Genomic DNA, 14,509 nt, shown 5'->3' on the forward strand with positions numbered 1-14,509 from the left:
GCTTTTGCATTTCGCCTTTCAGGGAGGGTCATGAATAAATATATATCTTGTACTGGTAGGTGCTATTTTTTGTGTTACTAGCTCCTGTGGTCTCTTATATAGGGGGAATATGGAGTTCAACTTTAAACAGAACAAAGTAAAAGAATACCATGGCAACACAATATTGCTGTAGGGAACTTTTTTTAGAGAATCTGCATACATGCAAAAAAACATGCGCACAAAAAACAATGTAACGATCAGTGCATGTGTCCTTGGAATGAAGGATCTGTTTGAACTAAATTTGACAAACCTTTCCATCGTAAATGTTGTCTTTTTAATATTGAGTACCGGGTATGTAGATGAACTATTTCTCCATTAGAATATGCAAAAACTACCCATGCCAGAAGACACAACTGCAAATCTAATCGTGCATCTTTAATATTTAAAGAGTTATGGAAAACTGTTTCATATGCGTCGGATGATTAGTGTGGAATTACATGTTGGTGCTCATTGCAACTTTTCCAAAATGTCATCAAGATTAACTGCCATTGTGTATGTGGCTGCTCATTCCGTGGAAATGTCAAAGTTAATGTCATTAATATTTCAATTAAATGTGATAAGACATAAGATAACTGACTATGACATTAAGGGCCATATAACTGTACATTGATAGCGTAGAGATTAGCAGGGGGCCTCATGGGTATGGAGATGCTGTGTGTGCCACCACCAGGGGCAGTTGTAGACGGATGCAGGCTCATTTCTCCCCGACCTCTGACATTTACAGGCTGAAGCCAGGATGCGTAGTATTGAAGCTGCTGTCAATACGCTGTTGTTGCCATCACTGCGAGTGGAAGGGTGCAGGCATGGGGCTGGCGGCAGACTGGGATGCTGGTCCGTGTGGCACATCCTCCTTCCGTGACGTGCCTGGCATTGTATTGATTATATGAAACACGGGTCGCAGAGGCTTAAATAACTAGGTAAAAATTTCAGTTTCAATGGCCCAGTATCTGTTTCTGTTGAACTTAAGGATTATATGGAAAGATGAAGAGGGTTTAGTGGAATGGGGTTTCATGTGTGGCATATGCTGATAATGAGCTTTATAAGTGAACAGTTTAGGAACAAGCACCAATGTTGACGAGTGGAGGAATTACTCCGATTCTCTGTACACGAAGCCTACAGTACCCTCACACATAGTCTGTCTCCTGGACCAAACAGAACATTAAAAAAAAGATCCAGCTCAAGTCTAGAATGATTTAGCAAGCCTAGATTGCCCTAGCTCTAGGATCCTGAAATTAAGCATTGTTCTAGTCTCCATTTGGGATATATTTGTATATTTTTTAGATATATATTTTCAAATAAGATAAACTTTATTTCTGGGACTAAATGTTTGTGTACCTCGCAGAGTTCAGAGTTTGCTTCGTCATGAGATCAGATTGAAAGAAAGTGAGTGAGTGAGTTGGGTTTAACTCTGCTTTTAACAGTATTGCAGTTATGTCATGGCATGTCAGCTGAATGTGGGAGGAAAGTCTAAATAGATGCAGTCTCTGACATTTACCACTTTGTTGAAACCCACAATACGGGTATGGTGCTGACAAACGTAAAAACAGAATCGATTCGAACCCACAATAGATTTCCGTCATGTCAAGGAGACACAACTCTGCACAGTGAATTGCGGTGCCTTAGATGACTGGGCCAGCCGTGCCCCCAGTGAAAGACAATTAATGGTGAACAAATGTTTCATCTGAGACACTGAATAAAGACTCTGCAAGTTGAAGGACAAGTAGGGATGTCTAAGTATACACTAAGTCTAGTTACCGTAGTTCATCTAATGATATCTACTTCCATGTTCAGACTGAAGTGTGCCAATAGATGAGGTACAGGCTGGAAACTAAAAATGGCAGTTAGTGTAAATGGATGTATCTTGAACAGTCCTTCCCAAGGAGTAATACTCGTTTGGGATCCGGATTGGGACACCAGAGGTGTCAGGCTCAGGCTCTCGACCACTGGTTTATTGGCAGCAGGCTCAAACTAGACTTTTCAAGCTGAAGTAAGGAGCTCACTCACTCACTCATTCATTCACTCACTCACTCACTCACTCACTCACTCACTCACTCACTCACTCACTCACTCACTCACATGCAAGGGGAGGTTAGGTAACCAAGTTGTTACGGTGTGGCCATCATGGCAAAGACCCACTCACTCACTCACTCACTCACATGCAAGTGGTTACAGTGTTGCCCGTCATGGCAAGGACTCACTCCCTCACTCATTCACTCACTCACTCACATGCAAGGGGAGGTTAGGTAACCAAGTTGTTACGGTGTGGCCATCATGGCAAAGACCCACTCACTCACTCACTCACTCACATGCAAGTGGTTACAGTGTTGCCCGTCATGGCAAGGACTCACTCCCTCACTCATTCACTCACTCACACTCACATGGGGGGGAGGTTAGGTAGCCAAGTGGTTACAGTGTTGCCCGTCATGGCAAAGACTCACTCACTCACTCACTCACTCACTCGGGGAGGTGAGGTAGCCAAGTGGTTACAGTGTTGCCCGTCATGGCAAAGACTCACTCCCTCACTCACTCACTCACTCACACTCACATGGGGGGGAGGTTAGGTAGCCAAGTTGTTACAGTGTTGCCCGTCATGGCAAAGACTCACTCCCTCACTCATTCACTCACTCACACTCACATGGGGGGGAGGTTAGGTAGCCAAGTGGTTACAGTGTTGCCCGTCATGGCAAAGACTCACTCACTCACTCACTCACTCACTCACTCACACTCACATGGGGGGAAGGTTAGGTAGCCAAGTGGTTACAGTATTGCCCGTCATGGCAAAGACTCACTCCCTCACTCATTCACTCACTCACACTCACATGGGGGAGAGGTTAGGTAGCCAAGTGGTTACAGTGTTGCCCGTCATGGCAAAGACTCACTCACTCACTCACTCACTCACTCACTCACACTCACATGGGGGGAAGGTTAGGTAGCCAAGTGGTTACAGTATTGCCCGTCATGGCAAAGACTCACTCCCTCACTCATTCACTCACTCACACTCACATGGGGGGAAGGTTAGGTAGCCAAGTGGTTACAGTATTGCCCGTCATGGCAAAGACTCACTCCCTCACTCATTCACTCACTCACACTCACATGGGGGAGAGGTTAGGTAGCCAAGTGGTTACAGTGTTGCCCGTCATGGCAAAGACTCACTCCCTCACTCACTCACTCACTCACACTCACATGGGGGGGAGGTTAGGTAGCCAAGTGGTTACAGTGTTGCCCGTCATGTCAAAGACTCACTCACTCACTCACTTACTCACTCACACTCACATGGGGGGGAGGTTAGGTAGCCAAGTGGTTACAGTGTTGCCCGTCATGGCAAAGACTCACTCCCTCACTCACTCACTCACTCACACTCACATGGGGGGGAGGTTAGGTAGCCAAGTGGTTACAGTGTTGCCCGTCATGTCAAAGACTCACTCACTCACTCACTTACTCACTCACACTCACATGGGGGGGGAGGTTAGGTAGCCAAGTGGTTACAGTGTTGCCCGTCATGGCCAAGGTCCAGGTTCTATGCCCTGCATGAGTACACTGTGTGAAACCCTTGTCTCCAGACATGGTACAGGTGATGTATTGCTAAAGCTGCTTGCATGCCCTGGCAGGCAGAATAAAGCACCTGTAGGATATCCTTTCAGTGGGATGATCGGTTTTCTTTGCATTACATTCATTTGAATTATTGATGGGTCGGGGGCTCCTTGTTTGAGTGTCATGTACAATCCTAATATCTTCATTGGCAGTGTCTCCTGTGTACTGGTAGTGTCTCTCCGAGCCCCTCACAACATTGCCAGGACAGAACAATGAATCATTTGTGGGATTTGTTGACATTGTAATGATATCTCATAAAATATTGAATAGCTTTGGTCAGCAGCTATCCTGCATAATCCATTAGCAACCCTCTCAGCCGAGGCTGGCGTGAGACTGTGCATGTTATTGTCTGGGTCCTGGGTCCTGGGGCCACTGACTGACCAGATGATGTGTTGTGGTGGCTATTCATATTAACTATCTCGCAGTCTATCACATGCTCACACTCTCACACTCACATACTTCTACTTGCCCACTGGTTAAAGCGTTCGCTCGTCACGCCGAAGACCTGGGTTCGATTCCCGACATGGGTACAATGTGTGAAGCCCATTTCTGGTGTCCCCCGCCGTGATATTGCTGGAATATTGCTAAAAGCGGCGTAAAACCATACTCACTCACTCACTCACTGAGTGAGTACTTGCCCACTCACTCACATACTCACACTCACCCACTCACAAACTTGCTGACTAACCCACTCACATTTACACCCACTCACATTTACACTCACTCACTCACTCACTCACTCACTCAAAGTCCTCTAACGGCCATTGTTGGTGTCCGTGCTGTGATATGTCTGGGATGTTGCTGAGTAGTGTACAACCCTACTGTCACCCAGGAGGTGTATGGTGTTCAAGAACGCTGGAACATTACTGTATTTCCTCTTCCTCCCTTGAGAGTATTAGTGGTTACACCTTTGGCTTGGTATGCTGAAAACCAGGGTTTTATTCCCATATGGGTACAATGTGTGAAACCATTCTAGCATCCCTTGCACCATGATATGGCCTGAATATTGCTGAAAATGGACTAGAACCGCACCCATCCACTCACTCACCCATCATCTCTCACTAACAGACCAGTTAGCGCAAGTGGGGCTTGCTGTGTCCCCCACAGCATGCCAGAGGTACCGGTAAGGAACATTGCTACAGATTGTACCTGATGACTGAAAGTAAACCCACTGCCCCCAAACCATGTCTCCCCTTGGCCTCTGGAGTCCAGCCTGTCCGCTGCTGAGGTAATCCTGTGTGTAGGTGGCACTGTCAATGTTGTCAAGGGATGTTCATGGATCAGGTTGCGCGCTAACGTAACATTTGTCAATGAGTTTCTGCTGACAGAAGCATTACGGCTTGTCATGGAGGACGTGATGTCTACATGGCCAACCTTCAGCAGTACAAACCCAGCTGCCTGGCTTCACCAGATTAAACAGGGGATACAGCCGGGATGCATGCTCACACCACTTTATGTTGAATGAGACAACTGTAATTAAATTCCTTACATGCCTCCAATGTGAGAGAGTCTACTTTTGAGTGAACTATGCTGTGTCTTTCATCATTTGCCATAACATTTTGAGGACGTAAATATAAATTAAATTTGATTTAGGGTCCTTGTTATTTTTTGTGGGGGAAATGGCTACCTGAAGTTTGTAACATTGTTTATGAATTTATCTTAATATGTTGTAGTTTCTTCTGGACAAAACCCTGTAATGGAGTCCTTCATGTACATCCAGACATCTGTCCCCACCCCCTCTGTCCTCACCCCCCTCTGTCCTCACCCCCCTCTGTGTCCTCAGACCCTGTAATGGAGTCCTTCATGTACACACAGACATCCGTCCCCACCACCCTTCCGCCTCCACCCCCTCTGCCCTCACCCCCTTCTGTGTCCTCAACCCTGTAATGGAATCCCTCATCTGTACACAGACATCTGTCCCCACCCCCTCTGTGTCCTCAACCCTGTAATGGAATCCCTCATCTGTACACAGACATCTGTCCCCACCCCCTCTGTGTCCTCAACCCTGTAATGGAATCCCTCATCTGTACACAGACATCTGTCCCCACCCCCTCTGTGTCCTCAACCCTGTAATGGAATCCCTCATCTGTACACAAACATCTGTCCCCACCCCCTCTGTGTCCTCAACCCTGTAATGGAATCCCTCATCTGTACACAAACATCTGTCCCCACCCCCTCTGTGTCCTCAACCCCTGTAATGGAGTCCCAAATCTACACACAGACATCCGTCCCCACCCCCTCTGTGTCCTCAACCCCTGTAATGGAGTCCCAAATCTACACACAGACATCTGTCCCCACCCCCTCTGTGTCCTCAACCCTGTAATGGAATCCCTCATCTGTACACAGACATCTGTCCCCACCCCCTCTGTGTCCTCAACCCTGTAATGGAATCCCTCATCTGTACACAAACATCTGTCCCCACCCCCTCTGTGTCCTCAACCCTGTAATGGAGTCCCTCATCTGTACACAGACATCTGTCCCCACCCCCTTTGTGTCCTCAGACCCTGTAATGGAGTCCCTCATCTGTACACAGACATCTGTCCCCACCCCCTCTGTGTCCTCAACCCTGTAATAGAATCCCTCATCTGTACACAGACATCTGTCCCCACCCCCTCTGTGTCCTCAACCCTGTAGTGGAGTCCCTCATCTGTACACAGACATCTGTCCCCACCCCCTCTGTTTCCTCAACCCTGTAATGGAGTCCCTCATCCACACACACATACGTCTCCACTCCGCCCTGATCTCTCATCAGACCCAGTCAAGTCTGCTAATGTCTACAGATCTATCCTCTCGTGTTCCCAACCAGGATATAAACATCACTTCCTTGGGTGCTGTGTGATCTGTCTTATACTTCCTGTAAGCAAGGATCCATTGTGGTTGCCGTGCATCGAGTAACCAATACATCAATAGACATCTATTCTCATTGTATTCTGTAACATCTTTGATCTATTGTCATGGAACGTGCCTCCATATCATCAATGCCTTCCTCATTCTGTAGGGAATAAAGAGCAACCTGGCTGGAACTAGAAATTCCATATTATCAACACAGTTGCAAATATTTTTCAAAAAGATCAGTTTTGTCCTTGCTAAATTTGTGTTACTTGTGTTGGTTGTTGTACATGTTGACTTGTGTTGGTTGTTCCAGAGTTGGTTGTGGTATATGTTGACTTGTGTTGGTTCTTCCAGAGTTGGTTGTGGTACATGTAGACTTGTGTTGGTTCTTCCAGAGTTGGTTGTGGTACATGTAGACTTGTGCTGGTTCTTCCAGGGTTGGTTGTGGTATATGTTGACTTGTGTTGGTTCTTCCAGGGTTGGTTGTAGTACATGTAGACTTGTGTTGGTTCTTCCAGAGTTGGTTGTGGTATATGTTGACTTGTGTTGGTTCTTCCAGAGTTGGTTGTGGTATATGTAGACTTGTGTTGGTTCTTCCAGGGTTGGTTGTGGTATATGTTGACTTGTGTTGGTTCTTCCAGGGTTGGTTGTGGTACATGTAGACTTGTGTTGGTTCTTCCAGAGTTGGTTGTGGTATATGTTGACTTGTGTTGGTTCTTCCAGGGTTGGTTGTAGTACATGTAGACTTGTGTTGGTTCTTCCAGAGTTGGTTGTTGTACATGTTGACTTGTGTTGGTTCTTCCAGGGTTGGTTGTAGTACATGTTGACTTGTGTTGGTTCTTCCAGGGTTGGTTGTAGTACATGTTGACTTGTGTTGGTTCTTCCAGGGTTGGTTGTGGTACATGTAGACTTGTGTTGGTTCTTCCAGGGTTGGTTGTAGTACATGTAGACTTGTGTTGGTTCTTCCAGAGTTGGTTGTGGTATATGTTGACTTGTGTTGGTTCTTCCAGGGTTGGTTGTAGTACATGTAGACTTGTGTTGGTTCTTCCAGGGTTGGTTGTAGTACATGTAGACTTGTGTTGGTTCTTCCAGAGTTGGTTGTGGTATATGTTGACTTGTGTTGGTTCTTCCAGAGTTGGTTGTGGTACATGTAGACTTGTGTTGGTTCTTCCAGGGTTGGTTGTTGTACATGTTGACTTGTGTTGGTTCTTCCAGGGTTGGTTGTGGTACATGTAGACTTGTGTTGGTTCTTCCAGGGTTGGTTGTGGTACATGTAGACTTGTGTTGGTTCTTCCAGGGTTGGTTGTTGTACATGTTGACTTGTGTTGGTTCTTCCAGAGTTGGTTGTGGTACATGTAGACTTGTGTTGGTTCTTCCAGGGTTGGTTGTGGTACATGTAGACTTGTGTTGGTTCTTCCAGAGTTGGTTGTGGTATATGTTGACTTGTGTTGGTTCTTCCAGAGTTGGTTGTGGTACATGTTGACTTGTGTTGGTTGTTCCAGAGTTGGTTGTGGTATATGTTGACTTGTGCTGGTTCTTCCAGGGTTGGTTGTGGTACATGTAGACTTGTGTTGGTTCTTCCAGAGTTGGTTGTAGTACATGCAGATTTGTGCTGGTTCTTCCAGAGTTGGTTGTAGTACATGTATACTTGTGTTGGTTCTTCCAGAGTTGGTTGTGGTACATGTTGACTTGTGTTGGTTCTTCCAGAGTTGGTTGTGGTATATGTTGACTTGTGTTGGTTCTTCCAGAGTTGGTTGTGGTACATGTTGACTTGTGTTGGTTGTTCCAGAGTTGGTTGTGGTATATGTAGACTTGTGTTGGTTCTTCCAGAGTTGGTTGTAGTACATGCAGATTTGTGCTGGTTCTTCCAGAGTTGGTTGTAGTACATGTAGACTTGTGTTGGTTCTTCCAGGGTTGGTTGTGGTATATGTTGACTTGTGTTGGTTCTTCCAGGGTTGGTTGTGGTATATGTTGACTTGTGTTGGTTCTTCCAGAGTTGGTTGTGGTATATGTTGACTTGTGTTGGTTCTTCCAGAGTTGGTTGTGGTACATGTTGACTTGTGTTGGTTCTTCCAGAGTTGGTTGTGGTACATGTTGACTTGTGTTGGTTCTTCCAGAGTTGGTTGTGGTATATGTTGACTTGTGTTGGTTCTTCCAGAGTTGGTTGTGGTACATGTTGACTTGTGTTGGTTGTTCCAGAGTTGGTTGTGGTATATGTTGACTTGTGCTGGTTCTTCCAGGGTTGGTTGTGGTACATGTAGACTTGTGTTGGTTCTTCCAGAGTTGGTTGTAGTACATGCAGATTTGTGCTGGTTCTTCCAGAGTTGGTTGTAGTACATGTATACTTGTGTTGGTTCTTCCAGAGTTGGTTGTGGTACATGTTGACTTGTGTTGGTTCTTCCAGAGTTGGTTGTGGTATATGTTGACTTGTGCTGGTTCTTCCAGAGTTGGTTGTAGTACATGTATACTTGTGTTGGTTCTTCCAGAGTTGGTTGTGGTATATGTTGACTTGTGTTGGTTCTTCCAGGGTTGGTTGTGGTACATGTTGACTTGTGTTGGTTCTTCCAGAGTTGGTTGTAGTACATGTTGACTTGTGTTGGTTCTTCCAGGGTTGGTTGTAGTACATGTAGACTTGTGTTGGTTCTTCCAGAGTTGGTTGTAGTACATGCAGATTTGTGCTGGTTCTTCCAGAGTTGGTTGTAGTACATGTAGACTTGTGCTGGTTCTTCCAGAGTTGGTTGTAGTACATGCAGATTTGTGCTGGTTCTTCCCGAGTTGGTTGTAGTACATGCAGACTTGTGCTGGTTCTTCCAGGGTTGGTTGTAGTACATGTTGACTTGTGTTGGTTCTTCCAGAGTTGGTTTAGTACATGTAGACTTGTGCTGGTTCTTCCAGAGTTGGTTGTAGTACATGCAGACTTGTGCTGGTTCTTCCCGAGTTGGTTGTAGTACATGCAGACTTGTGCTGGTTCTTCCAGAGTTGGTTGTAGTACATGCAGACTTGTGTTGGTTCTTCCAGAGTTGGTTGTGGTACATGTTGACTTGTGTTGGTTCTTCCAGAGTTGGTTGTGGTACATGTTGACTTGTGTTGGTTCTTCCAGAGTTGGTTGTGGTACATGTTGACTTGTGCTGGTTCTTCCAGAGTTGGTTGTAGTACATGTTGACTTGTGTTGGTTCTTCCAGGGTTGGTTGTGGTACATGTTGACTTGTGTTGGTTCTTCCAGAGTTGGTTGTGGTATATGTTGACTTGTGTTGGTTCTTCCAGAGTTGGTTGTGGTACATGTAGACTTGTGCTGGTTCTTCCAGAGTTGGTTGTAGTACATGTTGACTTGTGTTGGTTCTTCCAGGGTTGGTTGTGGTACATGCAGACTTGTGTTGGTTCTTCCAGAGTTGGTTGTAGTACATGTAGACTTGTGCTGGTTCTTCCAGGGTTGGTTGTGGTATATGTTGACTTGTGTTGGTTCTTCCAGGGTTGGTTGTGGTACATGTAGACTTGTGTTGGTTCTTCCAGAGTTGGTTGTGGTACATGTTGACTTGTGTTGGTTCTTCCAGAGTTGGTTGTGGTATATGTTGACTTGTGTTGGTTCTTCCAGGGTTGGTTGTGGTATATGTAGACTTGTGTTGGTTCTTCCAGGGTTGGTTGTGGTATATGTTGACTTGTGTTGGTTCTTCCAGGGTTGGTTGTGGTACATGTAGACTTGTGTTGGTTCTTCCAGAGTTGGTTGTAGTACATGTTGACTTGTGTTGGTTCTTCCAGGGTTGGTTGTGGTACATGCAGACTTGTGTTGGTTCTTCCAGGGTTGGTTGTGGTATATGTTGACTTGTGTTGGTTCTTCCAGGGTTGGTTGTGGTACATGTAGACTTGTGTTGGTTCTTCCAGAGTTGGTTGTGGTATATGTTGACTTGTGTTGGTTGTTCCAGAGTTGGTTGTGGTACATGTTGACTTGTGTTGGTTCTTCCAGAGTTGGTTGTGGTACATGTTGACTTGTGTTGGTTCTTCCAGAGTTGGTTGTGGTATATGTTGACTTGTGTTGGTTCTTCCAGGGTTGGTTGTGGTACATGTAGACTTGTGTTGGTTCTTCCAGAGTTGGTTGTGGTATATGTTGACTTGTGTTGGTTCTTCCAGAGTTGGTTGTGGTACATGTTGACTTGTGTTGGTTCTTCCAGAGTTGGTTGTGGTATATGTTGACTTGTGTTGGTTCTTCCAGGGTTGGTTGTGGTATATGTAGACTTGTGTTGGTTCTTCCAGGGTTGGTTGTGGTATATGTTGACTTGTGTTGGTTCTTCCAGGGTTGGTTGTGGTATATGTAGACTTGTGTTGGTTCTTCCAGAGTTGGTTGTAGTACATGTAGACTTGTGTTGGTTCTTCCAGGGTTGGTTCTGGGACAAGTAGACTTGGCCCCTTCTGAGATCAGTGATGGAAGATCTGTGTTAGCCCCTTCTGAGATCAATGATGGAAGATTTGTGTTGATCGCTTGTGTCAATTCCTCTTGAGTCCTGTATGGTGCATGTATATGATTTAATTATGTTGGTCTGTTGGATAAATGGTGATATGATCCATGACGTGCGGTGTCTGTTCCCCTGGGAGAAACCATGGTGTGTTTAGACGTGTGTTAGTTCACTTGGGTCATGTAGTGATAGTATAAGCCTTGTGTAGATTCCCTTGGGGTCCGTAGTGGTGTTAATGAGTAGTTTATTTACACCTCTCTCATGTTGCCTATATACAGCTAATATTGAATAATTGATGTTTCAGGAGCGGATTTGCCCCAGACAGCCCGGTCCACCAAGCTCGCAAGCTGGTGAGGGAGCTTGATCACCTTAAACAACACATCAATGATGTTGTTACGGTTAGTTTTGGGACTAAATTTCAACATCATTGAACCCGTGAAGATCCGGGGTAGAATAGGTCTTCAGCAACCCATGCTTGCCGTAAAAGGCGACTATTCTTGTCGTAAAAGGCGACTAACGGGATCAGGTGGTCAGACTCGCTGACTTGGTTGATGCATGTCATCGATCCCAACTGCGTGGATCGATGTTCATAATGTATATCACTGGATTATCTGGTCCAGACTCGATTATTTACAGACCGCCGTCATATAGCTGGAATATAGCTGAGAGCTGCGTGAAACAACAAACCAAACCAAATCATTGATGCAGTAAATTGATGAATGAACTGTTTATGAGCTGTTCTAAATATGAGTTGATTCTGTCTTGTCATTAGATACATGTCCATCTCATACTCTTATTTGACCCGTGAAGATCTGGGGTAGTATAGGCCTTACCAACCCATGCTTGCTGTAAAAGGCGACTATTCTTGTCGTAAAAGGCGACTAACGGGATCAGGTGGTCAGACTTGCTGACTTGGTTGATGCATGTCATCGATCCCAACTATGTGGATCGATGTTCATAATGTATATCACTGGATTATCTGGTCCAGACTCGATTATTTACAGACCGCCGTCATATAGCTGGAATATTGCTGTGTGCGGCGTTAAACAACAAACCAAACCAAATCATTGCTGCAGTAAATTGATGAATGAACTGTTTATGAGCTGTTCTAAATATGAGTTGATTCTGTCTTGTCATTAGATACATGTCCATCTCATACTCTTATTTGACCCGTGAAGATCTGGGGTAGTATAGGCCTTACCAACCCATGCTTGCTGTAAAAGGCGACTATGCTTGTTGTAAGAGGTGACTAACAGGATCGGATGGTCAGGCTCGCTGACTTGGTTGATGCATGTCATCGTATCCCAATTGCGTGGATCAATGCTCGTGATGTCAGTCACTGGATTGTCGGATCCATACTCAGTTATTTACAGTCTGCTGTCATATAGCCAGAATATTGCTGAGTGCGGCGTTAAACAACAAACAAATACTCTTATTCATCAAAGTGGTAAATGTCTGAGACCTTCATCACTTCGGGCTTTCCTCCCACATCAAGCTGACATGCTGTGATATAACTGGAATACTGTTAAAAGCAACGTTAAAGCAAGCTCACTCCCACTCCTTAATACCTAAGGGCCCCACCAATGACCAGTTTGGCCTTCTGTTGTTTCTTCTCAGAACATCCAGCATTTCCTCTTTTTTCCAGTAAAACCTGAGGACAGATTGTTATTTTCCATTTTCTTCCTGAAGAGATTCAAATCTTCCAGCTTGGAGACAATGTATTTGCCACTAATTTCATCATATAGGCCTAGTCTGGTGGTCAGCATTGGACTGTAGATCCAAGCTTGATGTTAGTAGGTGTACACGCACATGGGAAAGATGATGATGATGATGATGATGATGATGATGATGATGATGATGAAAATTGTCCAAGTCACCTATGAACAAAAACAATGATGAAATAAGTGAATTTTTTCATGTAAATTTTCTGATTAACTGATGCATGGCATTCCTAGGAATTGATTTAATGAATAGTTTGATTTTGATAACTGAGAAATGCGTGAAAATGAGAAAAATGCAATGTATATCATAATGCTGCTACTTTCTGTTTGTAGCAGGTGCCAGTAGAACAGCCGCGCACTCTGGCGTCATATCATGCTAAGGTAAGGTTGTAGAGGTTAACGAGGTGAAGGTGTACATTGCACAGGTGTATGTGACAGGTGTACATTGCACAGGTGTATGTGAGACAGGTGTACATTGCACAGGTGTATGTGACACAGGTGTATGTGAGACAGGTGTACATTGCACAGGTGTATGTGAGACAGGTGTACATTGATCAGGTGTATGTGACACAGGTGTATGTGACAGGTGTACATTGCACAGATGTGTGTGACAGGTGGACATTGCACAGGTGTATGTGACAGGTGTACATTGCACAGGTGTATGTGAGACAGATGTATGTGAGTCAGGTGTATGTGAGTCAGGTGTATGTGAGACAGTGGTACGTGAGACAGGTTGATGTGACCCAGGTGGATGTGACACAGGTGTACGTGAGACAGGTGTACGTGAGACAGGTGCATGTGACACAGGTGGATGTGATGCAGGTGGAAGTGACACAGGTTGATGTGACACAGGTGTATGTGAGACAGGTGTACGTGACACGGGTGGATGTGACACAGGTGTACACGAGACAGATGTATATAACACCAATGTGTACAGCACAGGTGACAAAGGTGCATCCAGATATTTGATGGGGTGTCTCCAAAATACTGATATGTCATGTAACTTAGAGATATGTAGTGAAAATGACACCTGACACCTACACCTGACTCCCACACCTGATGTGTGGGACAGACTCCACCTGTGGTCATGCCATATTTCATGCTCTTATAACAACAAGGAAATCAAAGCTTATTGGCAAAATCCTAGCATTTGGTTTTGTGAAAGAAAGGGGGTAGCCATGACAGTTTTAATTATGTACAGTTTTATGATCAAGTCTACTATATTTTTTGCAAAATTAATTGGTTTCAAGTGAGCAAATTCCTACTGGATTTATGTTTAACTCTTTTTTTTTGAGTAATTGAGGAAAAGTAACCTTTCCGCGTTATTTTGAACAGATAATTCCAAAATATTATTCTAGGTTTGAATTATTAGAAAAAATGAAAATACATTATCATAGTGCATATTTTCTTTTTGTGTGTAGAGTTTCCAGCGAGACATCTCCCCTCCCCCCAGCAGACTGGGCCCCTCGCCGCTCGACCCCTACCTGGTAACTATGTAGACTCGTCTCCTGTAGTGGCGCAGGCAGTAAGGGGAACATAATGGATGGGAGACATAGCATTAAACCAGTTTACAGCATCTTTGTGGTCATGTCAGCGGTGACCAGACACAACATTTACTTCACACTGTTTTGGTGACAGATTACAGGGTTGCCTATTGTTGGGTTCATCTTTAACAGTGACTTGGCTGGGGACAAAAGGCTGTCCTAGTTGGGTTCTCGTCATAAGACATTGCTTGCCTGCAAGTTGGATCATCTTTTGTGCGTCAATTTGGGAGTTAATGATTTCCCTAAATACAAAGCCTTAGTTTCCCTGTGCCCTACTTTCATCTAAACCAGGACCGAAAATGTTCATCAGACTGGCAGTGTAAACATGAAACTT

General features: G+C 44.8%; 1 protein-coding gene across 3 annotated transcripts in view; it reads left to right on the plus strand.

The window, feature by feature from the left end:
* LOC139443190 (TALPID3 protein-like) overlaps window positions 1-14,509 on the plus strand; it is a 135,892-nt gene that overhangs the window by 85,909 nt on the left and 35,474 nt on the right. For all 3 annotated transcript variants that reach the window (XM_071224150.1, XM_071224152.1, XM_071224151.1), the window contains exons 9-11: window positions 11,215-11,308; window positions 12,968-13,012; window positions 14,053-14,118. In XM_071224150.1, coding sequence (XP_071080251.1) covers window positions 11,215-11,308; window positions 12,968-13,012; window positions 14,053-14,118 — 205 coding nt within the window. The remainder of the gene's footprint in view (window positions 1-11,214; window positions 11,309-12,967; window positions 13,013-14,052; window positions 14,119-14,509) is intronic.

Source organism: Haliotis cracherodii, unplaced genomic scaffold (genome assembly GCF_022045235.1).
Source record: "Haliotis cracherodii isolate W230 unplaced genomic scaffold, xgHalCrac1.p SCAF_5, whole genome shotgun sequence".
In the NCBI taxonomy this organism is placed as follows: domain Eukaryota; kingdom Metazoa; phylum Mollusca; class Gastropoda; order Lepetellida; family Haliotidae; genus Haliotis; species Haliotis cracherodii.